General features: G+C 44.5%; 1 protein-coding gene across 2 annotated transcripts; it reads right to left on the bottom strand.

Moving 5' to 3' along the window:
• Positions 1-2245: 2245 nt before the first annotated feature.
• On the bottom strand, positions 2246-27890 carry PARP9 (poly(ADP-ribose) polymerase family member 9). Of its 2 annotated transcripts, XM_058661976.1 has the most exons (11): positions 27751-27890; positions 26540-26573; positions 25737-25798; positions 23018-23871; positions 19950-20168; positions 18295-18510; positions 15996-16050; positions 12599-12958; positions 10153-10283; positions 9359-9533; positions 2246-2937 (listed from the first exon to the last, which is right to left on the bottom strand). In XM_058661976.1, the coding sequence occupies exons 3-11, from the start codon at positions 25795-25797 to the stop codon at positions 2558-2560; spliced, it is 2451 nt and encodes an 816-aa protein (XP_058517959.1). In that variant the 5' UTR covers position 25798; positions 26540-26573; positions 27751-27890; the 3' UTR covers positions 2246-2557. The 2 variants fall into 2 exon arrangements, with proteins under 2 accessions (XP_058517959.1, XP_058517958.1); XM_058661975.1 differs by lacking the exon at positions 25737-25798 and having other exon boundaries at positions 27751-27875.

A 27890-nucleotide genomic window follows, 5' to 3' on the forward strand; every position in this document is an offset into this window, starting at 1 on the left:
GAGACACAGAAAGAGGTCTTCCACCCATTGGTTCACTGCCCAAATGGCTGCAACAGTCAGAGATAAGCCGATCCAAAACTAGGAGCCAGGAATTTCTTCTGAGTTTCCCACATTGGTGCAGGGGCCCAAGGGTTCCACTGCTTTCCCAGGCTATAAGCAGGGAGCTGTATCGGAAGTGGAGTAGCTAGGACTCAAACTGACACCTATATGGGGATGTTGGCACCACAGGTTGGCTTACTATGGCACCATCTGGCCCCTCCAAGCAGCATCTTAAGTGCTAGACCAAACATCCGCCTCTCTGGATTTCTGTTTATCCTTGTGATCAGTTTATCATCTCTAGTTTCTTGACACTTCTATTAAACAAACGCCAGACCTCTCACATCTGTCCTTTCACCCTCAGCTCTGCACCACTGGTCTTATGCACATTTTACGTGGCCACCCCAGTCCACATGACCAAATGTCATCCCCATAAACACTCCTCCCTTGGCCAGGACTGCAGAACTTGGCACAGTACACTTACAACATGAGAGACACAAGAAAGAGATCGAAGCAGGCCCTGGAAGTAGATTCAGAGCTGTTGAAGCAGACATTTGGGGGTTTCTGGTACCTGGAGGATAGCTTGGGATTGAGGAGCACAGATCCTATGGGCCATGTTCTGGGCTCTGGGATTCCTCATCTTGTGGTGATGGACACAGCCAGAGGAGGGTCAGCCCGGAGCATCTCAAGGGTGAGGCCCATGGGAAGGGAATTCACAACACAGGGGTCCAAAGGAGAGCCCCTCCTGTTCAGGATTCAAGTGCAGTGCTGTTACGGCTTAGGATTGTGGGGGTCAAAGAAGGAGAGGAGGCAGGAGCAGAGAAGATAGCTTTAGGAGGAAGGGAACAGAGGAGTAAAGAGAGAGTGGGAGTTGAGCCTTCCCAGAAAGATAGCACAGACAGCAGGGGGTTTGAAACTAAGTTTCATTCTGTTTGAGAAGCAGGCAGAATTCTTTCTTGAGCTGCTTACTGGGGGAGGTGCAGAGCCCATATGGGCCCTGACAGGGTGGGTGGGAGAGGTGTAGAAAGGCTCCTTGGTGAAGTTTTATGAGTTTGGAATATCCCAGGTGCCAGGCTTAGCAGGCAATAAATATTGCATTAGCTTTTACTTGAATATCTGTGCCCAACTTCACCAGGCCTAGGGGTTTAGGTTCAGTGTCATACCAGTATCATCTGAGACAATAAGTAACACGCTTCTTTCAAGAGGGAGAGTGCCAGCCAAGCTGTGACACTGAAGGTGCCAGGATACAAGGGCAACAGTAGAGAAGTATACTGCAGTGTGGATTCGAATTCATGGTCATATAAATTCGGGGCTGGAGGCAGTGGCTTAACATGCTGTGCTACAGCTCCAGCCCAGCAGTGTGGATCTGACAGGGGTACACAGTGAAATTACCTGACCCCCACACTGAAGTCCAATTTGGCCACAGTAACAGAGGATACAGTCTTCATGATACTCTGCTCCTGATGGGCTACACCGCCTGTGGTCCCAGCCCAATGCCATTCTCTCTCGGAGGCCTTTCCCCATATTTAGTATTACTCCCCCTCTTTAATGTTTTAAAGGATCTGCTATTCTTTGATCACTTGTTAGCTGCCTTTCTCATGGCTCAGGCTAACGGTTTGTGAGGGCATGTGTCTTCTGCACCATCACCTCCCTAGCACCCAGAGAGTGGCTGAGGTAGATGTGGCGACCAATACATTTTTGGCAAACTAAGAATTTGATTTCATGGTGCTTGGGTGGCACTGCTTGAAACGGCTTAAACCACCCAGAATATCAACATTTTGATGTCCTTCTATTTCAAATGATTTTATCTCACACATAATTTTTCAGAGCCAGTTACTTGGACAAAGGTGATTTATTTGAATATATACAAGACTTTATAAGATTCTCTGGAAGATCCAAAATCATCATGTTGTCCTCATTGTTATACCTGCATAGTTTAGAAAACTAAAGGCTTGGAGTATAAACTAGAGAATTCTTTTATGACACATAAATGTTTCTGATGTTATTATAGTAGGTGATAACTACTATAGGAGTTGCAAAAAACAAGTGAGTAATAGTCAAATGATTGTTTTAATTGCTATCTACCCACTAGGCCCCAAGAGATAGTGACGAAGATCCAGGCAAAAGATGTTGGTAAGTGACCAGTACCTTCAGAAAAAAAAATCAATCCATTTAGACAACCTATTTAATATCTTCAAATCCCTGTGTATTTTTGTCTACTTCTTTAAATAACCAAATTAAATTGCATGAATTTTCATGCTGATTCATATCTATGCTATTAGTAGAGGAAGTAATTAACCTGCAAGCCTCTCACAAGGCAACTATACCTGTCTACCTTGTTTTATTTTGACGATGCTATTATTTTAGAAAAGAGTTATCATATATATAATCATTCCCTTAAGGTTCCATCATAGGATATTTTCCATAAATCAAATCACTGTTTGAGTCATTGGTGGTCTTTGGTTAATTCTTTGCCTGAAAAAACAAGGGCTTTCCGATGCTTAAAATGATGATATGGAGATCAATCAACAGAGCTGCCACTTGCAGGTCTCCCCCAAGGCTGCGGGGACAAGAGCATCACTGGTCCCGATGAATAATTCTGGTGCGGCACATACGTCTGTGTGCAAGTCCACAAAAACAGAGGCATGGCCTGTGTTCCACTAAAAATCACAAAAGTGTCAGGGTCGGAGACACTGTCAACCACGCTGTCATGACTGTTGATGTCTCCGGGACTCAGTGGTGGGGGGACGACATGACACCGCTTACCCTGGCAGAAGGAGCCTGTGAGTACTTCAGCTTCAAAAATATAGATCAGTTTGTCTTTGGCAGGGATATTCTTGGCTTGGTCTGCTAGGGTTCTGAGTTTTCTGGTGAAGTATATACCAGCTCCATATGTGGGATCTAATAAAAGAAAAATAAAGATGATTATGATCCTGTGAGCAACATGACCTGTTTGCCTACTCGTAAATATTCTCACTTCAGTTCTCAACTAACCACTGCCACCTGATCTCAGCTCTCTGCGTTTATAACAAAGTTGTTCCCTTGAGACAAGTTATCACTGATTTGATGAACATAATAACAGCTGCCATTCACAATACCACTGCAGTTTATAGCCAAGTCAATGGTTTTCAAATGATTTTTACATTGATTGGATTCAATTAGTCTGTGAGGTAGATGGTATCACTATTTCAAGATGTAGTTCATGAAGATTCAGAGAATTCTCATCAACTTCATCAGCTAAGAAGCCAACAAAGGGAACACCATGGAGGTTAAGTTGTGCTTTTACAATGTTGCCTGACTTGCAACACTATGAACAGGAATATCGCCAGCAAGCCTGAGTGTGCCTTGCACACAACATCTAAGAAAAGAGAGCAGAACGGGTTCCAAACTCACGGATAGCACCTCAAGGAAAATAATATACCAAAATAAGAAGAATGCTGAATATGCATGTGTCAATGTGCACGTGTCACTGCTTAGGAAGATTGACTTTGGACTTGGAAGGCATGGACATTGGGGGTCACTAGGGTATTATTCTGTACTGTGGGGCAGGGAAAGGTCATTGGTACTCCCACAGCTTGGCACAACACCCCACAAACTTCTCCACATGCTTTGGACCCAGGTTCATGTTCATCAGGAAAAATTCGACTCATTGGGCATTTGAGGGACTGTGGTACCCAGGAGGATGTGCCCTATTCCCACTACAGGAAATGAGTCTGGCATACTGCTTATGATCTTCTTCATCTTTCTGGGAAATTACGAAGACTTAAAAAGCTGAAGCTCAAATCTTAAACCATGAGGTAACATAATGCCTGTTCAATGTTCTCTAAAAAATGTTTATTTATTTGAATTTGAGTAAGATCTTCCATCTACAGGTTCCCTTCCCCAAATGGCCACAACATTTAGGTCTGGACTGGCACAAGGCCAGAGGCCAGGAACTCTACCTAGGTCTCCCATGTGGGTGGCAGGCGCCCAAGTAGTTGGCTCATCATCTACTGCTTTCCCAGATACACTAGCAGGAAGCTGGATCAGAGACAGAGCAGCCTGGAGCAGAATCAGCCCTCCGATTCAGGATGTTGGAGCTGCAAGCAGCAGTTTGCACCACAGAACTTGTCCCATGATGTCCTTTCTAGCATCATTCAGAGATAAAAATTCAAAACTTTGCTTAGAAGATCAAATTCTCATTTACTCCTTCATTTCATTCCTTCCCATTTCTTTGCACTTACATGGGACATAATCAAATGTTGTTTACAACAACACTGAAATGCTTTTCTAAAAATGCCATATGGGCCTGGTGCAATGGCTCAGTGGCTAAATCCTTGCCTTGCATGCAACAGGATCCCATATGGGCGCTAGTTAGTATCCTGGCTGCTCCACTTCCTTTCCAGCTCCCTGCCTGTTGCCTGACAAAGCAGAGTGTGGCCCAAAGCCATGGGACCCTGCATCCGCCTGGGAGATTCAGAAGAAGCTCCTGGCTTTGGATTGGCTCAGCTCTGACCATTGCAGTCACTTGAGAGAGTGAACCAGTGGATGGAAAAACTTTCTGTCTGTATCTATGAATCTGCCTTTCCAATAAAAATAAGTAAATATTTTTTAAAAGATTTTATTTTTAAGATTTGTTTATTTTTATTGGAAAGTCAGATATACAGAGAGGAGGAGAGACAGAGAGGAAGATCTTCCGTCCAATGATTCACTCTCCATGCGGCCACAATAGCCAGAGCTGAGCCGATCTGAATCTAGGAACTTAGAGTCTCTTCCAGGTTTTTCCGCGGATGCAGGATCCCAAAGCACTGGGTCATCTTCAACTGCTTTCCCAGGCCACAAGCAGGGAGCTGGATGGAAAACAGGGCTGCTGGGATTAGAACTGGCACCCATATGGGATCCCAGCATGTGCAAGGTGAGGACTTTTAGCCAACAGGCTACTGTGCCGGGCCCTATTTTATTTTTTTAAGTTCTTCTTTCCTGAGGTTGAAAACAGATTCAAGAAGAGATGTGATCAGGGCTGGTGAGAAAGGGTCTTCTTCACTGGCTCACGCCTAAAAGAGACGGCCTTTCACAACCAGATGGCACAGAATAACAGAAATCTGAGAACAATTGGAGGGACACCCAGACTGGGAGGGACCCTTGCCTGACTCTGCTGGTGCAGTTCTTCATCTGGCCTATAGCTTCGTGGAGAACTGCAATGGCTGAGGAAAGTTCCAGAACATGTCCCTGCATTGACCTTGGAAGGTAGGCATGCCTCCAAATTTTCTACACTGCAGGAAGAACATGATCACAGTCTGGAAAGGGATTCCATCCTCATGAAAAAGAAGAGTGTCCTGGACTGACAGGGTGTAAGTATGAGGGGGCACAGTGGGATCCTGCATCCAGAGCTCAGGCTGGTTTACCCAGCAGACAGCACTGGGAGGCAGAGGACAGGTGTGAGCCAGAAGCCAGCACCCTCCTGCTCCCAGTCCCCATAGCTTGTCCACCACTGCGACCACTCTCAGAGAGTAGGATAGGATAGGAACGTAACATGGCAGGAACTGAATCGAAACTCTGAAGGCACAAGGACAAGCTTTAAAAAATGACACAGCTGATCTTGAGTTACTGAGATGGGGTCTTCCACATCCAACAATAGGGTAGCATAAGAACCAGGTAAAGTTCAATTGTAGAACCATAAAGGAAACAAGTGTTAGACCTGAGTTTTAGCACTTGCTGAAATCATTGTTGTAGCAAAGGAATGGGGGACGAAGAGAGGCACAAAGGAGGACGTGACTCATTAGGGCCATAGGAGTTGGAGAAGGTGCCAACCAGGAGCTGTCCCTGACCTGTGTCTTGAAGAAAGAATCGAGGTTTTCAAGGAGAGCAGGCACTCCACACACAAAACCAGAGAGCCACGAGGCATGCTGGCATACAGTATGTTTAGGAAACTAACAAGCTTAGTGAATAGAGTGCCAAGGGACAGAATGAATGATGAGCCTGGGCAAAACATTTGAGGGCTAAGGCCTCATGTATTCTGGGAAGACGTTAAAGTCTTGTAGGCAATTGGAGACATAGAGGTTAAGCCATGATGTAATTATTTAGCAGAGTAATTCTGGTGATCAAGGGTAGGTTAGACATGGGTATGTTTTGAGGCAGGGAAAGAACCTGGTGATAGTCTACACCAAAAGAAAGACCTGGGGTCGTAGGAGTCAAGACATGAAGATGGACCAGACCTTGGTGTGACTGAGCCACGAGGACTGTGTTCAACTGTGAGGAAGTGGTGAGAGAAGGTTGTAACAATGATTCAGGCTGAGAAGACCTGGTAGGTAGATGGTGATGATATTAGATAACTTGGAGAATATCAGAAAACAAAAAGCTTTTGGAAGAATGGCCGAGAGGCTGGCTTTGCAGTGCAGTAGGTTAAGACACTAGCTATAATGTCAACATTCCATATCAGATGCCCCATTTAAGCTTGCTGCTCCACTTCTGATTCAGCTCCCTGCTAATGTGTCTGGGAAAAGAGAGGCAAATAATCCATGTACAAGGGTCCCTGCCATCCACATGGGTGATCCAGATGGAGTTTCAGGTTCCTGGCTTTGAACTGGCTCAGCTGTAGCTGTTGTAGCTATTTGAGGAGTGAATCAGCAGGTGAAAGAGCTCTCCCTCTCTTTCTCCCTCCCTCCCTCCGTCACTCTGCCTTTCAAATAAATAAAATTCATGTTTGAAAAGAAAAAAGAAAGAAATGTCAAGAGCTGTTGGAAACACCTATGGAACATCTAGGTACAGCTATCCTAAAGACAGGTGCACAGAGCTGCCTGGTAGGAGAGAGTAGAGGGTAGAGTCAATCACCATCATGGAGGTAAGGAGTGGAAATCATGGACAGGTACAACCACCCGGGAGGGGACAGGGACACATTGGAAAAGTCTCTTTTAGATCTTGGTATAAACACTTAGCTTTTAAAGACAAGGCAACAGGTGGACTCGGGAGATTATAAATTATGAGGGCAGGGACTGTATTTTCATTCCTGCTGTATCTCTAACATCTGGCACAGGGCCTGACTCACAGAACATGCTTACTAAATACTTGTTAATGGAATGAACAAACCCAATAAAGGAACTGCAAGTGTACACACTCCTTCATGCTGTATTCAACTAAGTCCTATAAACAAGTGTGAACTTAGAACTGGCTGGAGTGCAAACAAAAACAGGCAAAGGAAACACAAGAGACTCCTCTGCCTATGGGTGGCCATAGAGATTGCCTGAGGATCTCACGGTTTGCAACACTGCAGAGTTGGAAAAGCATTCCAGGTTAAAACAGTTTCAGTGCTGGCAAGGCTGGCCTCTCCTGGGCTCGGCTACTGCAGTCATGCTGTTTGAGGTTCCCAGCAGTCCACAGAGATGAGCTCACTAGCCTGGGTCACATGATGAGACATTCTGAGTCTGCTATCCACAGATCCATACAGCAGAGTCTACTGACGGGGCCAGGGAAAAGCAGAAGGCAGAGATATTGATAGGTAAGAAATGAAAAGCTTAGATGGAGACAAGCTTCTTCGCTGGGTTATAAAGACATCAAGTTGATCACAAGCAAATGGGCTTCATGCCTGCTAGAAACATCACAAACCTGGCTGTTACACCCTGAGAACATTCTAGCCCATCATGCAGTCAGAGCCCTCCATGAGTAGTGGGTGTGCAAAAGCCAAGGACCTTATTACAAAGGTTTTTCCAGAGTGTAAAACAAGGGTTTTATTCCAAGCCAAGAATATGGAGACTGCTGATTTCTGTCTGTCAGTCCACAGCAAGTGCTTTGGGCAGTAACTGTTGTTTGTTCTCCTGCTCTCCTTTCAAAAAAGAAGTTTTTATTATACACATTTCAGATTGTTTTCAAATATTGATTTTATTTATTTGCAAGGCAGAGTGACAAAGATCTTCCATCTACTCCTCAAATGGCTGCAACGGTTGGGGCTGGCCAGCTGAAACAAGCAGCCTGGAACTCCATCTGGGTCTCCCCTCTGGGTGGCAGGGACCAGCATGCTTGGGTCATAATCCACTGCCTGCCCAGGCACATTAACAGGGAGCTGGATTGAAAGTGGAGCAACTGGGACTTCAGTCAGTACTCTGATATACAATGCTGGCACTACAAGCGGTGGCTTCACCTGCTTTATTATAAAGCCAGACCCTCAGAAAGGGGCTGTAGATATCTTCAGAAAGTTTTTGGAAAATGTGCATTTAAAAACCCTAGGTGTGGATTTCAAAAGAAGCATCTTTTCATTCCATTTTCCATTAACATTCTGAAGTTTCCTCATGTCTTGCCTCCACTGCCTGAACCTGCGGCTGACGATGACCTTGAGTGAGACTCTGGGACTGTGTTCCCTGAGGGGAGGGGTGTGTATCTTAGATGTTCTGGAAAGAGAGATACATACAGATGTTGTCATTGTCTGTCCCAGGAGTGGAAAAAGGACCTCACTAGATGTGGAAAAGAAGAGGAGAGGGGTGATTTTACTCAGAACAGTGTAAGTCAAGCAAAAAGTCGATTCAAGAGCGAATGGAAGTTGCTGATTGTTAAGACTTTGCTAACGAAGGGACTGTTTTAATCAGCACTGACATGGTTGTGTTTAAAATGATGTCTTAGTCAGCAACTGTCAATGCTCTTTTTTTCCCCAGTTGTTGCCCATGCTTTCTGTAGGACAAACAAGAGATGATTTCTAGACAGCAGCCAAGCCTCAGGCCCAGGTTCCTCTCCACGATTCTTGCTGCAGCTCTCTGCCTCCTCTGGAGACATCTAAAGGCAGATGTCACTGGTGACTGAAGAGGAAAGGGGACAAAGCAGCAATGAAGTATGCAGTATTTTTATGCAACTGAAAAGAATCATGGAAGCTGCACACTGAAGCCTCTTAGACTATTATTCCTGTCCCTTGTCAGATGACACTGATTTTCTGCACCAGTAGCAGTGAGAAATAAGGAAGAGGGGGCAGAAAGATGAACTCTCTTAGACTTAGGGAAATGTCCTTTTCATGAAAGGATGAGGATAGCTTGCTGGTGTTGACAGCCAGTGTATAGAGATAAGGAAGCAAAACAAGAAAAAGCCCCAAGGTGGTCTCTGCAGATAGGACACAGAAACGGCTGTGAGAAAAACAGGGACCCATGGTGACAGTTCCTTGATGTAAAGCCCATCATCCATAAAAGAAGTGAAGGGCACAATTTTCACAATATGACTTTCCCAAGATACTTCACCTCTGAACCCCAGATGCAAATGATCTCTTTCTCACAGCCACGCATGCTAGTTATTAGTGGTAGCCAACTGCTGATGTCTGCCCACCAACTCCCACAGAGCAATGTCCTGATATTGATGGGCCAACACCTACCCCTGGGCACAGAATACATTCTGTGAAAGCCAACTCTGCAGATCAGATCACAGAACTGCCTTGGGACTTGCTGAAACAACCTGTGGCTCACGGGATCCTTGTGCTTTCTCTCTTCCATCATCTTCTTCGTATTTTGGAAGGCAGCCAGGAGAAGTGAATTATCAATCTTCTCCACCTAACACAAGGACAAGAAAGAGAGATGAACTGGAGGATGGCCACCTATGTTGATTGTCACACTACATCAAAAATAAAGGTGCTTACCGCAAGGGATGTGGCAGTAGTTTGTTTCTCACCTGAAGTTGCCAAAGGATCTCTCTGCCCCTGATCCTATGCCGGGCTGACTTCCAGCTCTTCGAAACTCTCTACTTTTACTTTGATAAATTCACTGAAATTTATCAAGCAACCTCCAGGTGTTTGGGACTTGTCTTGAAGTGGTTAATCACACACACAAGGTATCTGACCTCTTTAAACCTCCCAGTTTAGTGTGAGAGATAAAACTCAATAATTGTAATGCCATGTGAAAAGCGCCTTTGATTCTTCTACTCAAAGCCGAGCAGACAGCTGTTTAGTGGATCTGGATTTTATGCCCCTGTGTGTTAACAAGATTGAAACATTCTGATTCAAAATGTGCTCTGACTTCCTCTGACTCTGTGCTTCCTTCCAGTCTTACTCCTAGGAACTCAGGTCAATTAGCAGCTAAGGTAGAGTCATCAACAGGTGGACTTTTCTTTTGACTATAGAACCAAGCTAATTAATAGCCAGATAAGTCCAATCCCACCCTTCATATAGCGTACCTTTATCACCTGCAAACCACATTTTTGAAACTCTTTCTTTTGGTCTTCAGGTAAAGTCACCTCATATCTCATAAATCTGATTTTTTCTTTCTTTTCCTCCTGGATTGTTGGTTGTTGGCCAGTCCACTGTCCTAAGAAAAAAGTAACACGAAACTTTGTGTCTCTGCTCTATGAGACAGAAAGAGTTGATTAAGAAGGTGAATGAAAACAAGTCTGCAAATGTGGAGGCAGAGATGAGCCAGCTTGAATTCTAGGTTGCAGGTGGTCCAGGACGATGCAAGGAGAGCATAACACCATGAGGAGTCTCAGGAGGACATAAAGGGTAAACGGCTTGGATAATTTGGTTCATGAAACTGAGAGGCTCTGACAAACAAATAAATAGATAAATGCATGAATGACAGCCCTCTCCCACAAGCAAGGCTGCGATGATGAGACATAGTTGTATTACTTCTAGGAAATGTTAGCATTTCTAGCTAGGATACCAATCTGCAAAAGCAGACAGGGACAAAGGAACACAGTACAACATTTACGTAACACTTCAAAGCTTTTGAAGAGATTTCACACCTTGACCTTGAAAACTTGCAGCACCAGCGCTGAAATAATACATAAGGATAATAATACATAATTAATATGTAGTAATAATTAATAATGCATAATGAAGAAATAATACATAAGGAAAATAAGTTCAGAGAAGTAATGTGCCCAGTTTTACACAGCTGGTAGGCACAGATCTAAGATGATAAACCTGGCTTTCACCAGGGCATTCGGTAATGAACAAGACAACATACTTGGAACCTGAGTGGCTCATACATGACTCAACCAAGAGCAGAATTTGCTAAGTGGGAGTCCAGGGTATCCTTCCTTTCTTTCTCTTTCCTTTCCTGCTCTCTTCCTTCTTTAAACTTCAGAGGATGATCCGTTTCTGTCCAAAAATGCTTCTAACTGAGCTAATTCCACAGCCCAGTGAAGCACTCCCCACCTCCTACCCCTTACCCCCATCTCCCAAAAGGCTTGTTTTCTCCTGGGCTACTTTCAGTGGTATACTAAGAACAGAAAACTGACCCAGGGCATTATCTAATAGAGTGGGCCCAGTCTGACCACAAAAAGAAAGCAGCAAATCCAGAGCAACTTCCTAGAGGATCAAGTTGCAAATCTGAAAAACAAGAGGGACAAAACTCCACAGTAGTGGAGCTCAAAAGCCAGGAAACATCAAAGGAAGAAACTTCAATAGTTTACACTTAAATGAACCTTAGAGTTTAATATTTTCCAAGTTCTAACTAGGGTCCAGGCCCGTGACTGGACACTGAGAACCAAAGGGACACACCCTCCTGCTGTCAGAAGGATGAAAGAGTTGCAAAGAGGACTGCCGTGATGCAGTGCGCTAACACTGCAACATAGGCACCCCAGCAGGTATTAAATACCAGAGAACCTCTTTCAATCCAGCTACCTGCTAATGCACCTGGGAAAACAGTGGCAGATGCCCCCAGTGCTTGAGTCTCACCCTTCCATGTGGCAGGCCCAGATACAGTTCCTGGCTACTGGCATCAGCCTGGCCTTTGAAGCCACCTGGGAAGTAAACCAGAGGATGGTAGATCTCTCTCTGTCTCTCTTTCTCTCTCTGTAACTCTTTTTTTTTTTTTTTTAAAGATTTATTCATTTTATTACAGCCAGATATACACAGAGGAGGAGAGACAGAGAGGAAGATCTTCCGTCCGATGATTCACTCCCCAAGTGAGCTGCAACGGGCCGATGCGCGCCAGTCCGAAGCCGGGAACCTGGAACCTCTTCCGGGTCTCCCACGTGGGTGCAGTGTCCCAATGCATTGGGCCGTCCTCAACTGCTTTCCCAGGCCACAAGCAGGAAGCTGGATGGGAAGTGGAGCTGCCGGGATTAGAACCGGCGCCCATATGGGATCCCGGGGCTTTCAAGGCGAGGACTTTAGCCGCTAGACCACGCCGCCGGGCCCTCTCTGTAACTCTTTCAAATAAAAATAAATACATTTAAAAAATAATGCTGATGGTACAAATAGAGCCAGAGAAAAAAACGTATAAAAAATTATGATGCAGGAGCTGGTAACATGACACGGCAGGTAAAGCCACTGCCTGCAACACTGGCAGCCCATATGAACACAGGCTCAAGTTCCAGCTATACCACTTCCTCTCCAAAGCAAGATGGCCCAAGTGCCTGGGCCACTGACTGCAGCTTGCACAGCCTCTGGCCATTTGGAGGGTGAACCAGCAGATGGAAGATTCTTGTCCTCTCCCTTCCCCACCTCTCTCTCTGTCTTTAAATAAAAATAAAATTAACTTTAAAGATTTGTGATCTAATAGAGAAGCAAAATGCTCTGCTTTCTCCTCTATTTCTTATCCATATACATTCACGTACTCTCATGTCCTAAAAAGGAACAGCAGGAAGAGTTGGCTTTCTAACTCACACAGTTACTCACCCAATAAGCTCCACAGGGCTTGCTCCTTTTTTCTCGCCACTTCCTCCTGGACTTCACACAGCATGTGTTCAATGTTCATGATCCCCTGGATGAGATCAGCCTGGGCTCCTTTAATCTCCAAACATGCTCTTCCTGGATTGAGAATCTCACAGATGGAGACACCTGTGTTTTCTTGAAGTTGAGACAAAATGTCATATTCCTTCTTCCCAAGGTAAAAAATATGATTGTTCTCAATGATGTGGTGGTCCCACAGGGTCTTCATCTTCAGGATCCATGCCTGGGCTTCACACATCTGCTCACTGTTGCGTCCCATTAGATCCATAGTAGGATATTTTGCCTCAGGTACTGTCCACTTGGGCACTGCAATGAGGATCATCGGTAACCACAGAAGGCCGGAGGGTTGTTAAATAGTGCAGAACAAAACCCCATGGCCAGTATTTATCCCAGGGAGGTCATTATCACTGTCAGCAGCAGAAGCTCTCATTAGCTACCTGTACCTGAAAGCTGTACTGAGTATCAAGGAAATCTGAATGGGAAGTTTACAAGCTCCCTGGGAACAGAGCAAGCGGCCTGTGTAAGGGGTTAGCATCCCTGTCTGGCTTTGCCTGCACTGTGTTGTTCACACACGCCCTGCACTCTCACCACGGGTGTTAATTATTACTGCCTGCTGAATAGGATTCCCCTGAACCTCTTGCTACTATCAGATTTCAAATCAAATGTCTCCGAAAGCCATAGAGCTTAAGGAGTGAATATGATTTTTTAAAATCTGAAGATGAATTTCTGATTGTAAAAAATAATACACGCTATTCTTAAGAGTGGGGAAATTGTCCAAGTATACTGAAAGAAAAATCTGCAATCCCACTACTCTGTAACTTACCTGTGTGTGACAGACCACTATGGCTCCTGTTAGTTAAAGGGTGGAGTTGGGGGGTCCCTATCACCCCCATAACAAGCCCTTGAAGCTTAGCTGCTGCTAGATATGGCATATCTCATCGGAAAGGGGAAGGGGCCCGATCCTAACCCCACCCCCAGGTAAACACCCTCCAAAAGGAAATATAAATGTAAATATATGCATAGAGATATTTTAAGAAGAATATTTAACAAATTCACGTGACTCTGAGCCCAGATTGCACAGTAAAAGAACAACTGACTAACTGGAAGGGAATTCATAGGTGAAGCAGTATCTAGAACACACAAATAATTCTCTCAAATCATTAAGAAAAAAAACCACAGTGGCTACTTGGGCAAAAAACCCAAAATTCATAGAAAAGAACATACATACTTATGTGTATATATGTGTACATATATACATATATATGAAAAGGTGCTTATCTTCTGTGGTAATAAAAAGATGAGCAATCACCCATCAGACTGACATGTCTGGTCATATCAAGTGTTGGGATGAATGCAAAGTAACTGGAACTTTCACTTACTCCCAGTGGACAAAAAAAGTGGAACAAGCCTTTTTGCGCTCCGTGTCTGATGTATACATGTTGGTACCAGCACAAGGCAGAACCCATCCAATGTGTCTCAAAGACAGGATATTATAACGAAATGAAAAGAAATAAATTCTGAATAGATGAATCTCAGACAAACGTATTTTGAGGAGGGGGAAAATAAGTTGAGTACTCCCTATGTTCTAAGCTTTGCTTCATGTGCATGATTTTATTCAGTCCACAGATTCCTATGAAACAGGGCCTACATACAGTCTGATTCATTCTTGGGTAACTTGGCCATAGTTGTAGCCGTAGCTGGTGGTAGTCATGGAGCTAGCAGGTGTGGGAGTCTCACTCCCAGGCTCACACGATGCTTCTTTCCAGTAGTAATCCTGGGACAGCAGTAGGAATCAGTGTCTTTCTCCTGATGTTGCAATTGAGTGATATTAAAAAACATCAGACATGACGTAAAAGTAAGAGAGAGAGTGAGGCTTCCTTCCCAGTAAAATAAAAACCCATAGATTGGGCAACTTAAGTGACAAGATGGGGGAGGGGGAGTCACTTCTTTATAATAATCTATCCATATTCATATCCAACAATAATGTTCCTGTCATTATTAGAAAAGAATTATTCACCAAGATACATAAAAATGCTCATATCACTAAAGGTTAGTCTTCTAGCACCAAAAAACATTTAATGTCAACTATTTATTAGCTGAAGATTTCCCAAAGAAAACATATTTGCCTGCCCCCTAAAATGTAGCCATTTTGATCATCTGAACTGATCATTAGTTGGAATTAATGTCAACTGTTTTCCTATGCAATGTTCTCAAGTATTACTGAAGTACAAGGTCACATCTGTCCCTATTATTGATTAATGACATATAGTTCATTTGGGGGAGTACTCCTCTGTATTATGCTCCCCTAAAAACTCTCCTTGTGTCTAGCCACCTTATATTCCTTATGGATCTACAAATATGCATGGTGCTTGTTTTCCGATGAGGGTTTTCTTTACCCGGGTTACATCCTCACCAGCCTCATTAGCTCTGGTCCAGTGAAAACCTTGCCATCCCCTAAGCCCAGCTTAAACCTACCCTCATACATGAGCCATTCTCCATGCCTCTTCCTCCTCTGGACAGCCTGGTGTGTCTGTCTATCCTCATTATTTACTCCATGGAACATTTTCTGTTTCATGCTTTGCAATTTACACAACGTCTTTACACACACAAGCTCCAGTAATGCTCCCAGTGGTCTGCTGCTCTTGTCGTCATGCAGTGAGACAAACAGACTCAGAGGCATGTCCATGTCCAGCACTGCCAGGCCACTGAACACTGCCTCTTCAGTACTCAAACTCCAAAGAAACAGAGTTAGCAGACTTCTCCTACCCTCAACAACCTGGAGTGCTTGCTCCAGTGTTCTCAAATCTCGTTCAACAGCAAAATAGAGTACAAAGCAATCAAAACTAGACCTGCTTGGAACAGATTCAGAGAGGATCTGAATCAATCTGTGGCCTACACAAATTCACGTGTTTGTGTGTGTGCGTGCAGGCACTTGTGTGAGTAACATTTCCATTACAATGCAAGTGCTGACTCGGATTTGAGTAGCACTGGGATAGCTGATTTGTTGGGTTTAGCCAAGATGTGCTTTCTGTAATTACTAATGAGTAACCTGAGTTGGATGGTCTAGAGCAGAAACAGTGATCAGCTAGGGAGCTTTCTGAAGAACTTTTCAGCATCTATTTGTGAATGAACTACACACACTGTGGATTACCCATTGTGGCTGAACATCCCTTTGTATTGTGAAACTGAGCTGAGTAAAGATAGAACCGCAAAGGGGAACAGAGCAGGGTCAGGAGCACAGTGACACATGTTGAACATAATCCTCCGCTCCATCAGTTCAGGTAACAGAGACCGGGACACGCCTAGCATGGGACACTCACAGGTCCATGAACTGCTTACTCACCCTGGTAACTGAGTCCCAACATCTTGTTCGTCTCTGTCATTTCAGTTGTGAAAGCCTACAGTAAGCAAAACAGAGCAGACAAGCATAAACAGGGTTAAAGCCAATGTCATCATGTTGTCACAAGCTCTCCTGGCACATATCTCTGGCCTCGTCCACTCTAAGCCACCATCCTCGCTGTCCCAAATATAACATTGGGCATTAGGAAAATCCTAGGGAGTAACGGGGCCACACCACCATCTATTACAGCATAAGGAGAAAACGAGCTTAGAAGAAGTGTAAAGAAAATGTAACCATTCATTCATTCAGTAGACATTAATGTCCAGCTTATTACAGGTACTATGAACTACAACTGTGGTTATGTCAATGAATCATGGATCAGGGATTGTAGCATAACAGGTTAGATAGCACCTGTGATGCAGGCATCCCATTAGAGTACTGGTTAGACTCCTGGCTGCCCAACTCCTGATATAGCTTCCTGCCAATGCACCTAGGAAAGCAGAAGAGATGGCCCAAAGGCTTGGGCCCCTTCTACCTATGTGCAGACACGAAATGGAATACCAAGTTCCTGGCTTCATCCTGGCCCAGCACTAGTCATCGTGGTCATATGGAAAATAAACCAGCAGGTGGAATATCTCTGTGTCTCTCTCTCACTCTTTGTATTACTGCCTTTAAAATAATTCTTAAAAAAAAGTAAAATGGCCCTGCACGGTACCCTAGCACATGCCCCGGATCCCATATGGGTGTCAGTTCTAACCCTGGCAGCCCTGCTTCCCATCCAGCTCCCTGCTTGTGGCCTGGGAAAGCAGTTGAGGATGGCCCAAAGCCTTGGGATCCTGCACCCTCATGGGAGGCACAGAATAAGCTCCTGGCTCCTGGCTTCAGATCAGATCAGCTCAGCTCTGGCTACTGAGGCTACTTGGGGTGTAAACCATTGGAAGGAAGATCTTCCTCTCTGTCTCTCTTCCTCTCTGTATATCTGACTTTCCATTCAAAAAATAAAATAAATATTAAGAAAAAGTAGAACAAGGGACTGAGTAAAGTGAATAAAGTAGCCAACTGTGATGCCAGTCTCTCATGAGTCCCACTTTTTTTTTTTTTTTTTTAGGATTTATTTATTTTTTATTGTAAAGTCAGATATACAGAGAAGAGGAGAGACAGAGAGAGAGAGAGATCTTCCATCCACTGATTCATTCCCCAAGTGGCCACAATGGCCAGAGCTGAACCAATCTGAAGCCAGGAGCCTACTCTAAGTCTCCCATGCAGGTGCAGGGTCCCAAGGCCTTGGGACATCCTCAACTTGTTTCCCAGGCCGCAAGCAGGGAGCTGGATGGGAAGCAGGGTCACAGGGACACAAATCAGTGCCCACATGGGATTCCAGATGCGTGCAAAGGCAAGGACTTTAGTCACTAGGCTACTGCTCCAGGCCCATGAGTCCCACTTGTAATCTAACTACCTTCTAGTGTTCCTGAGAAGGCAGTGTAGGATGTCTCCAGTGCTTGGGGACCTGTAACCATGTGGAAGACCTGCATGAAACTCTTGGCTCCTAGCTTTAGCTTACCCCAGAAACAAGTCTATTGTCTTTGAGAGGACAGATATTGATGTGGAAGTGAGAGAAGGCCGGGGACATGCAAGTGAAGCTGCACAGACAAGGACAGAAAAAGATAGGGGGGTGAGGAGCAGAAGGACCCCACTGGAAATAAGTTTACTTGCTTTAAGGAACAGAGGGAAGTAAGAGTTAAGAAAGAAAAAATGAAAACTAGATTGTGAGCTAAATACAGCTTCTATAATGAGATTGGAAATTAACTTTTACCAAGTTTGAATATCACCGTGGAGCCCCACAAATGGCTCAATTGGCTAATCTTTCCCTGGCAAGTGCTGGGATCCCATGTGGGATTTGTGGGTTTATGTCCTGGCTGCTCCACTTCTCATCCAGCTCCCTACTTGTGGCCTGGGAAAGCAGTGGGGAATGACCCAAAGCCTTGGAACCATACACTCGTATCTGAGACCCAGGAGAAGCTCCTGCCTCTTGGCTTCAGATTGGTTCAACTCTGGCTACTGTGGTCACTTGGGGAGTGAACCAGCAGATGAAGGATCTTTCTGTCTCCCTTCTTTGTAAATCTTCCTTTCCAATAAAATAAATTGTAAAAAAAAAAAAAAAAAAAAAAGAGAGAGAGAGAGAGAGAGAGAGAGAGAGAATCACCATGCTTTATAGCACCTAGCCCTGTGTTTTGGACTGGAAATGAGAGAGGGATGCTGAATGAATGAATGAACTGTAGGACAAGTATAAGATATTCCTTACCTTATATGTATCCAGTTCGCCTGGAAAAATGACAAACTTTACAGTTAACTGTTTTTTCCATTTGTCTTTGGCAAATTTTACAACTTCATCAAACATAATCTTAGCCACTGCAGCCTTGTCCATAGAAAACTTTCTGTTTCCAAGCACAGGAAAGGAAATGGAAGTTACGTTTAGCTCAAGGCATTTTTCCAAACAGGTTTTCATTGCTCGTTTCACCTTTAGGAGAAACATAAACTTAAGATCAACATTTGCATTAAAAATAAGATTTCGCTTACCCCTTGATCTACATTTGGCCAAATGTCACTCCCTGTCAGGCTCACATCCACGCCTCTTATGGCTGAGAAACTGAAGCAACTGAGTGGTCTGCTGTGTGCTATTACAGACAGTTGGGCACGGGATGTCTCCTACCTTACCGAGCTTGGTCTGTTTTCCTAAGTCAGAGCCAACCATCATTTTATCTCCATGCATCTGCCATTTCAAGATCAACACAAAGAACTCTTGGATAGGTAATTGCAGAGATAGTAACTAAATTTAGACAGCACACTGATTCAACGTCATTGAGTCCTATCATGTAATTTCTATTGGAGAAGCATTCATGTTGTGGGCAGATGTTTTTCAACATCAAGTTGAATTACTGATGCAGTAAAGGCATTTACAGAAGGGCCTTAGAAACTGCCAATCTGGTTGTAGAGTACTCTTTTGCCAAGAAATGTTGATGAAAACAGGTCTACAAAGACAGGAAATGGATTAAGCTCACTCTCCCATCCCCCCGGCCACATCCGAGTGTGCCTGTCTTCCATGACTGTTTTCCATGCCTGTGAGCCTCAGATGAAGAATTGGCAGGAGAGCTCATCTCCACTGCAGGCAGAGATCACAGGTGACAGACTTGATGGAAACAATGCTGGGAGGGAAATTCCAGCTCCTCCTAGAAGGTAATGCATGGAGAAAAATACGGAGTGGCTCCTATATTTTAAAGCAGGTTCCCCAGGCCTGCTTAAGTAAAGGTCTACAAGGTAGGGCCACTGGGTGAACTGGTGTGCAGATGGAGGGGATTGCTGATCTTTGAGAGTCCATTTGCGACACACCCACTTAAAACTAGGTGTAGCTTAAGCAACATTCTAAACCAAATTTCTTAAGGATAACTTGTGACATGTATACTTGTTCAGTAGTTCAGGTATTCACGGCCATGCTAAAAAAAAATGACGACTCTACCTTTTAACAGTGTTTCATGAAAATAATGAAATGATGGAAATTTTGAAAAGACTAGTTAGACATATGTATGGAACTATAATGTGTAGAGGCAGTGGGTTAGCCTGGTGGTGAAGACAGCCATGTCCCGCAATGGAGTACCTGGGTCTGACAGCTGTCCCCAGCTCCTGACTCCAGTCTCCAACACACACCATGAAAAGTAGCAAGTCAGGAGTCAAGGGTTTGGACTCCTGCCACCCCCTGGAAGACCTGCATTGAGTTTCTAGCTCTTGATTGAGGGTTGGTCCAGTTCCAATCACTGTGGCATTTGGGGAGTAAACCAATGAATGGGAGCTATCTCCCTGTGCCCCAAAGATAGATGGAGGATAGATGATAGAAAGATGTCAATTTTTTAAAGTAAGTTTGTGCAAGGAGTTACATAAACAGAAATTTATCTTTGAGCTTACCTGATCTTCACATTTTCTTTCATTCCAGACTACATGGAATACATATTGACAAAACAATTCAAATCCTTTTGTGACCACTACTGCCTGGGACTTCTTACGCTGTTTAATCTCTTTGTCAAATTCTAATTGTATTTCATCTCCTGCCTTTTGTAGAATTGCTTTTGACACCGCTCCATTTGTAAGATTAGGTAGGCTTACAGAATTAACAATTACATCTGTCTGAAAAGGGAAAAAAGGGTCAAGACTCATTGTTAAATTTCTTATTCTGAATTGACTCACCTAAATCTTTATTTCTTTGAAGGGATTTAAAAATACTTTCTGAAGATGGTAAGTCCACAAAAAAACCCCATGAATGTTGCATTTGGAAACTCATATTTCAGATGACGGATCATTTGGTTGCCATGAAGCTTTGTTCCATTCAAAAATCATGTAAATATGGGGCAAGCATGGTGGAACACTGGATTAAGTTGCCTTCCACAATGCCAGCATTCCATATGAGTACTGGTTCACAGCTGGCCTGCTCCCTGCTAATACACCTGGGAAAGCAGCTGACTGTTGGGGCCAAGTTAGGAGTAAACCAGCAAATGGAAGACTTTCTCCCTTTCTCCAAATCTGCCTTTCATAAATACAGAAATCTTCAAAAAAGAAATAGTGGAAATATACAGATGATCATTTTATTGCAAATATCTGTTAACCCTTTGCTAGAGTATATGTTTTACATCTCTACATTATGAGCAGCCTGTGATTTTATCTCCACAAGCTTTATCCATAAATGGGGTCACACTCTGCCTCACTGGCAGCACTTTGTGGGGTGGTTTTTGGTTTTAAACAGAAAGATTAAATTTTTCAAAAATTCTACTTTCTAATTATTTTATTATTTTATTTTATTAAGGTAAGCAGTATAAGCTAGAAAATTCAAAGTCCAAATGACACATAAAAGGTGTCAGAGAAAAACAGGCTTGGCCCTCAGCGAGGTCCCCAGAGTTCCTCATTCACTCAGCCATCCTACGAACATTCACTTTCTCCAGCTTTTCATCCCTCTTCCAAAAGCAGCGCCACACCAGCAAGAGATAGTTTTTAAACAATATCTTCTTTTCAGGCTTGAAGTCGTGTCAAAAGGGGTTTCATCCTTCCTCCCCACCCATGCCTGGGTTCCTTCACTACTTCCCCACCTTCCTCAGTCCAGTTTCTTGGGCTCCCTTTGGGGACAACTCAGATATATCTCATAGATGTGGATGCATCACTCCCAAAATGAAGCCAAAATCTGCAATGTGGGGGCCCTGGCACCCTTTAAAAATGTTAAGGCTCTTATATTGTTGGCAATAGATAAATTTGATAATAATCTCAGTTAAGTGGGTACCATTCAACTAGGAAGTATCCACTTTTAATTTCAAATGATGTATTTACAACTTCTCAAAGAAATAGTTCATTTCCCGGGGTTTCCTCATTTCCTTCTGCTTCAATGTCTTGGAGGCAATTAACTGTGTGTTTACTGATGATCAACTCCATATCTGACTGTCATCACAGAAGACTCTTAATTTTCACATCACTGATCCACCCTTCCACCCAAAAAGTATATATATTCTTATTTATTTTTTATAAAGATTTATTTATTTTTATTATAAAGTCAGATATACAGAGAGGAGGAGAGATAGAGAGGAAGATCTTTCATCTGATGTTTCACTCCCCAAGTGAGCCGCAATGGCCGGTGCTGCACCGATCCGAAGCTGGGAACCAGGAACCTCTTCCGGGTCTCCCATGTGGGTGCAGGGTCCCAAAGCCTTGGGCCGTCCTCGACTGCTTTCCCAGGCCACAAGCAGGTAGCTGGATGGGAAGTGGAGCTGCCGGGATTAGAACTGGCGCCCATATGGGATCCCGGGGCGTTCAAGGCTAGGACTTTAGCCGCTAGGCCACGCCGCCGGGCCCTATATATTCTTATTCTCTCCCTCCCTTTCTCTCCCTCTTCTCCTGTCTGCCTTCTTCTCCCCCTCTTTCTCTCTCCCTCTTTTTCCTCCCCCTCCTCTCTGCTTTCCTGTCCTCCCCTCTTCCTCTCCATCCTCCTCCTCTCTCTCTCTCCATTGCAGTCCCTGCTCCATGCTGCCCCCTGCACTAACTCAATATTAATTTGCTGAACATTTAGATGTCTTCCCTAACCAGACTCCTGGGACTGCTGGGCTGAGCAAGCTGTGATCTTCATCCCTCCCTAGATGCTCTCTGCCCCACAGGAGAACTGCACGGACCCCCCCAGATTCGTGGATTCACTGTCACCCTGGCCCGCCTCTCCCTCCCTGGGGGCCAACAACCCTCAGTAACCCTCAGCAAAGACATAAGATGCTCCTTGTATTCTCTGGCCCAGAGCTAAGCATACATAACATGACTTCAAACCCCACAGCTCCTGACTCCAGTCAAGCCAGTTTTTTTTTTTTTCCTGTCATTTCCTCTGTCTCTCATTCTAACAACCAGGAAAGATTTTCCTACAGCCACTATATCCATCATAATTTGAAATCAGATGCAAAACTCCCATCTTCTGAAATCCTCCGCTGGCCCCACTACTCCACTCTGGCCCTGTCACGCAGGCACCTACTCTTAATTGTTATTTGTGGTGATTCAGAAGCGTCAAGATGGTTTGTCTCTCCAGTGAGATTTTTTTTTTTTCAAATAAAGAGTTGCTTTAACGTAAAAAGATAGAGACTTAAAGTTCCATAGGATCAAAGGTTGCTCTAGTTCCCCATGGTGCCCAAGCAAAATCATGACAACACTAATAAATACAAATACCTCTCAAGTGCCAAGTCTAACCAATTTGAATGTAAGGAGTCCGGCTCTAAGATGTGAGTGCTATTATTATCTTTATTTTACAGATGAGGAAATTGGAGATAAAAAGACAAAGTGAGCTGTTTTGGGTCACCCAATTAATGAATTACAAAACTGGCTCTGAAGTCCACAGTCTTAGCCCCACCAAGATGCTATGGCGTAGTGCTGCATGGCATAGACCCAAAAACTACATATTGGGTAACTGACAAGTGAAAGATCCTCTTGGGAAGCACCAGAGAACAGCAACAAAGACTTACCGTCTGCTCTTCTATGCCCTTCTGGACAATCTCAAGAGTCAGGTTCTTGCAAGTCAGGAGTTTCCTATCCAAAGGAGGAGGCATTCCTTCTGTCCCACAGCACCCCAGCTCATTCTTCCCCAGGATGTTTTCTGCAGCACATTTAAAGGCAGCAACAGTAGGATCCTCATTGCTCACCAGGTGAATTTCTTTCAGGTTACAGTCTGGTTGATTCTTTTGGAAGTAAAAATTGATAGTTTCTACAATGGTACGTACACACAATTCGAGAGGGAACTGGAAAATCCCAGAGCTCAGGGCTGGAATTGCCACAGACTCAAATTTTGGGTTTCTAATGCTGACATAATCTAGAATATTCAAAATGGCCCTCTGCAGCTTATTAATGCAACCCTGTGCATCCTTGTTGGTCCACCGAGGCCCAACGGCATGGATGATCAGTTGGCAGGGTAGCTTCCCTGAACCAGTGATGGCTATCTCTCCAGCTGGTACTTTACCATACGCAGCAACAAATCTGAAGCTCTGATCTTGAATTTCATGGCCACCAGCTTTCACCAAGGCCATAGCCAGGCCTCCCCCATGATTAAGATCTTCATTGGCTGCGTTTACCACGGCGTCCACAGCGTGGGTGGTGAGGTCATCTTTCCAGACTGATAACTTGAGCTGTGGGGTGAGCCATTTCCAGAAGACCTGTGGGGAGCGGCTGTTAACTTCCACAGCTGGCGAGACCAGGGTGGAGACACAGCCAAACTTATTCCGCAGGACTTCACACAGCTGACTCTCATTCTTTTTAAAAATTTTGAAAACTTGGTGATGTATGCGAATTTGCCAACAAGAGTTTTCTCCAAAAGTGCTAATCTCTGGAAAAGGAGGGAAGACCAAATAATAATATTAATAATAATAATAACAACAACAACAACAACAAGCATAACAAAATGAGCAAGGATTCTTTTTTTTTATTATTCATTAATTACATTGTATTATGTGACATAGTTTCATAGGTACTGGGAATTCTCCCCACCCCTCCCCAAACCCTCCCACCATGGTGGATTCCTCCACCTTGTTGCATAACCACAGTTCAAGTTCAGTTGAGATTCCCTCATTGCAAGCATATACCAAACATAGAGTCCAGCATCTAATTGTCCAGTCAAGTTCAACGGCTTCTTAGGTATACCCTCTCTGGTTTGAAGACAGAGCCACCAGAGTATCATCCCGATCAATTAAAAATGAGCAAGGATTCTTTTGAAAAGGATGCAATCTATGTCACTCCTGGACAAATTCTTATGTACAAAAGAGTTGAACTTCTTTTCATCTGTTCCTTGATTCTATTTTTTTTTAAAGATTTATTTGTCTTTAATTGAAAGGCAGATTATTTATCTATTTATTTATTTTTGTGAGAGAAAGAATGAGACATAGAGAGACAGAGGTCTTCCATCTGCTGGCTCATTCCCCATTTGGCCAAAACAGAAGTTTCATCTTGATCTCCCACATGGGTGTGGGCCCCAAGGATCTGAGCCATCCTCTGCTGTATTCCCAGCCCACAATCAAGGAGCTGGATGGGAAGTGGAGAAGCTGGGACACAAACCAGCACCCATATTGGATCCCGGCATTGCAAGGTTAAGAATTATTCTGCTATGTCATTGCACCATCCCCCCTTTCTCTTTTTTAAGATTTATTTTACATATTTGAAAAGCAAAGAGAGGGGAGGGAGAGACAAAGAGAGGTCTTCCACGTACTGGTTCACTCCTCCAAATGGCTACAACAGCTAAGGATGTGCAGGTCAAAGCAAGGAGCCAGGAGCTTCATCCAGGTCCCACACATGGGTGGCAGAAGCCAAGGGACTTGGGCCATCCTTTGCTGCCTTCCTGGTTGCATCAGCAGGCAGCTGGATAGGAAGTGAAGCAGCAGGGACTTGATCTGGCATCCAGAGAGATTTGGCAACGCAAGAAGTGGCTAAACCTAGTGTGCCACCTCCAGAAACTTTTTGAAGCAGGCTCAGACAGGAAGTATCACTAGCTCCCCCTTCAGTTTGGCAATGAAATAGGAAAATGGGGGAATCTATAGTCTCCTGCCTTAGCCTATCACAGGACATCTCAGCTTTCAAGCTACAGCCATGCTGTTCTCAGGCAGCCTCTAGCAATGGCTGGGCAAGGCCATTTATGACCAACACGGGACACCTCTTAACAGGCCACCTCAGGTCAGTAAGGACCAGTCAGGCCCTATAGTCAGATGCACCCACTTGCCCCAGCCGGCTTCCTCTCTCCTCTCACAGTGAACTTGTTGTAGGTCTAACAAACACCTCTCCAGCTCCTGCTGCCTCTACAGCACAGTCTGCCACACTGTATTCCATGCATCCTGAAATATCCTTGCTAGATGACTCTGAGAAGGAGAAATTATGCCTATGAAACTATGGCACAAGAACTAGCACCATAAGATAGCAAGTTAGCCTCTGCTTGTGATCCCTTATGGGTGCTGGTTCAAGTCCTGGTTCTGCACTTCTGATGTAGCTCCCTGAATAGGCCTGGAAAGCACTGGAGGATGGCTTAAGTGCTTGGGTCCCTACACCCATGTAAGGGAACCCAGAAAAAGCTCCTGGCTTCCACTTGGCTGTTGAGACCATCTGGAAAGTAAAGCAATAGATAGGAGATATCTCTCTTTCTGTGTAGATATGTCTTTCAAATGAAAATAAACAATAAATCATAAAATATAAAAATCCATGACACACCATCAGTTGATAGGCAGTGGTCTTCTCTCAGAGATTTGAAAAAGGAAAACATAATATGCATTCTAAAAAAGATGAAATGTGGTAATTACTTATCGTTAAATTCATCTCCCATTTTTAATATGAATCACTTAGAGGGACCTCTTGTAGCCTCCATTATCAAAAGAGATCATAAGCAAGGAGTTGAAAATCTCAAATGCAGTCAGCATTGTGGCAAGGTAGATTAAGACACTGCCTGCGATGCCTGCATCTCATATCAGAGAACCAGTTCAAGTCCCAGCAACTCCGCTGCAGATCCAGCTCCATGCTAATGTGCCTAGAAAACAGCACAAGATGACCCAAGTATGTGGAACTCTGCCATCCACCACGGAGACCAGAATGGAATTCCTGCCTCCTGGCTTCAACCTGGCCCCGTCCTAGCCATTGAAGCCCTTTGGGGAGTAAACTAGTGGTTAGAAATTCTGTGTCAACATCTCTTTGCGTCACAATACCTTTCAAATAAATGAATCTGAAAGGAAGGAGGATAGGTCACAAAACTAAGGCTGTTTGTGCCACTTGGCTCTTAGAGCCCTTGTACAGCAAGGGGAGAGTTTGTCTTGCTCTCAGAGTATCACATCTTGTGGGGTCAGATGGTATCCACCACCAAGGCAGGTCCCCTGTGAAAGTGTGTGCTGGGGTCTCCACTAGAACCTGCACCCACGCACCTGAGTGATGCTCAGGAAACGGACTCCTGGTGTGTTCCCCTTGTTCCCCCCAGGGCAGAGCAGAGCAAAGACTGGAATAGAGTGAGAACGAGGGACTCCTACCTGATGGTGGGTGGTAAGCAGCTGCCCCAGTGTCCTGTGCAAATGAGAAAGGAGGGGAGAAAGTGAGGCTGAAATGAGTACTGATGACTAACAGTAAACACGTTGCAATAAAAACCAAGCAACAGAAACGCTGCACAAAGCTCTCTGAGTCTGGGAGAGAGAGGGCACATGGATTTTCTTTGTTTTTCAATCTGAGTGCCTGTAACACCTAAAATACCAAAGGTTCCAGCAAACACTGGCCCTATTCCACTCCTCTAGGGGGCAACAGTGCCTAAGACACTACTGGGGGTATAGGTACAACCCATTTCAGAGGCTCTGGTCCCAGTGCCTCTGCTTCCTATTCTGCTCCCTGCTGACATGCATGGTGATAAGGGAAGGAGGGAGGTGGACAGCAGGCAGTTCCTGCCATTCATGCTGTGGATGCAGGTAGAATTGGGCTCCTGATTGGGCCTGGCCCAGCACAGGCTATGGTGAGCATCGGTGGAGTGAACCAGCAGATGAAAAATTCCTACTCCACCCTGTCTCTTTCCATTTCAAATGAATATAAATAAATGAGCAGGCTTTTTTTTTTTATCATGAATTTGGGAAGGCCCATATTAACTAAGGCACACGTATTGGAAAGGACTTCATTATGAGTCACAAATAGGAGAGATGCAGTAACTGTACTGATCAGTCAGTGTCTTCGTTTGCATTCCCTGAGAAGCCGACCCTAAAGTATCAAGGGTTCAATAAACACCAACACTATTCCATTCCCCTAGCGGGCAACACACTCGTACTCGCAGGGCTTCCCAGGACAGAAAGACAGTGTGGACACATGGGCCCACTGCTCTGCTCCACCAGGCACGATCCACTCCCCAGGGCCTACTTCACACCACACGGCTGAACATAGTGCTTTCAAGTTCAGCCAGGGAGGTGCTTTTGGGCTTCCTTGTGTTAATTCTTCCTCCATCATCCCCCTTATTCCATCCCAGAAAACAAGACAAAATGATCCTGAGGTGACATTTAAAAAACATCCTCAGGTTGGCTCTGTCCATTGGCTTGGCACAGTCTCAACGCTCGTTTCCCATACAGTACAAGGGAAAATCTTGCTGGGCTCATAAAGCCAGATGAGGATGCTGAGTGTAATGGAAGCCCGGACTTCCTGCTGGTACAGGAAGTAGTGCCACTGTGCTGGCCAGCGTTCATGAAGTACTCACAGTTCTGCTTCCTACCTTGACAGAGGCCGTCCTCCAGGTCCCAAATGGGGGAAGGCTCTTGAAATGTCCTCCCTCTGCTTTGCAGTCTGAGGCATTCATTGTTCTCAGAGATGGTGACCCAGTTCAAGGAATGAATGGAAAAGATATGGTAAGTA

The sequence above is a fragment of the Ochotona princeps genome, chromosome 3 (assembly GCF_030435755.1).
Source record: "Ochotona princeps isolate mOchPri1 chromosome 3, mOchPri1.hap1, whole genome shotgun sequence".
In the NCBI taxonomy this organism is placed as follows: domain Eukaryota; kingdom Metazoa; phylum Chordata; class Mammalia; order Lagomorpha; family Ochotonidae; genus Ochotona; species Ochotona princeps.

Excerpts from the sequence above, each read along its gene's own strand:
- PARP9 (XM_058661975.1), bottom strand. The coding sequence starts at position 27,834 with ATGAATGCCTCAGACTGCAAAGCAGAGGGAGGACATTTCAAGAGCCTT. Across the intron at positions 12,959-15,995 it reads GTTGGGACTCAGTTACCAGG|TGCCCAAGTGGACAGTACCT; the intron begins GTGAGTAAGCAG and ends TCCTCATTGCAG. Across the intron at positions 10,284-12,598 it reads AGCCCTGTGGAGCTTATTGG|GACAGTGGACTGGCCAACAA; the intron begins GTGAGTAACTGT and ends CTTTTTTCTTAG.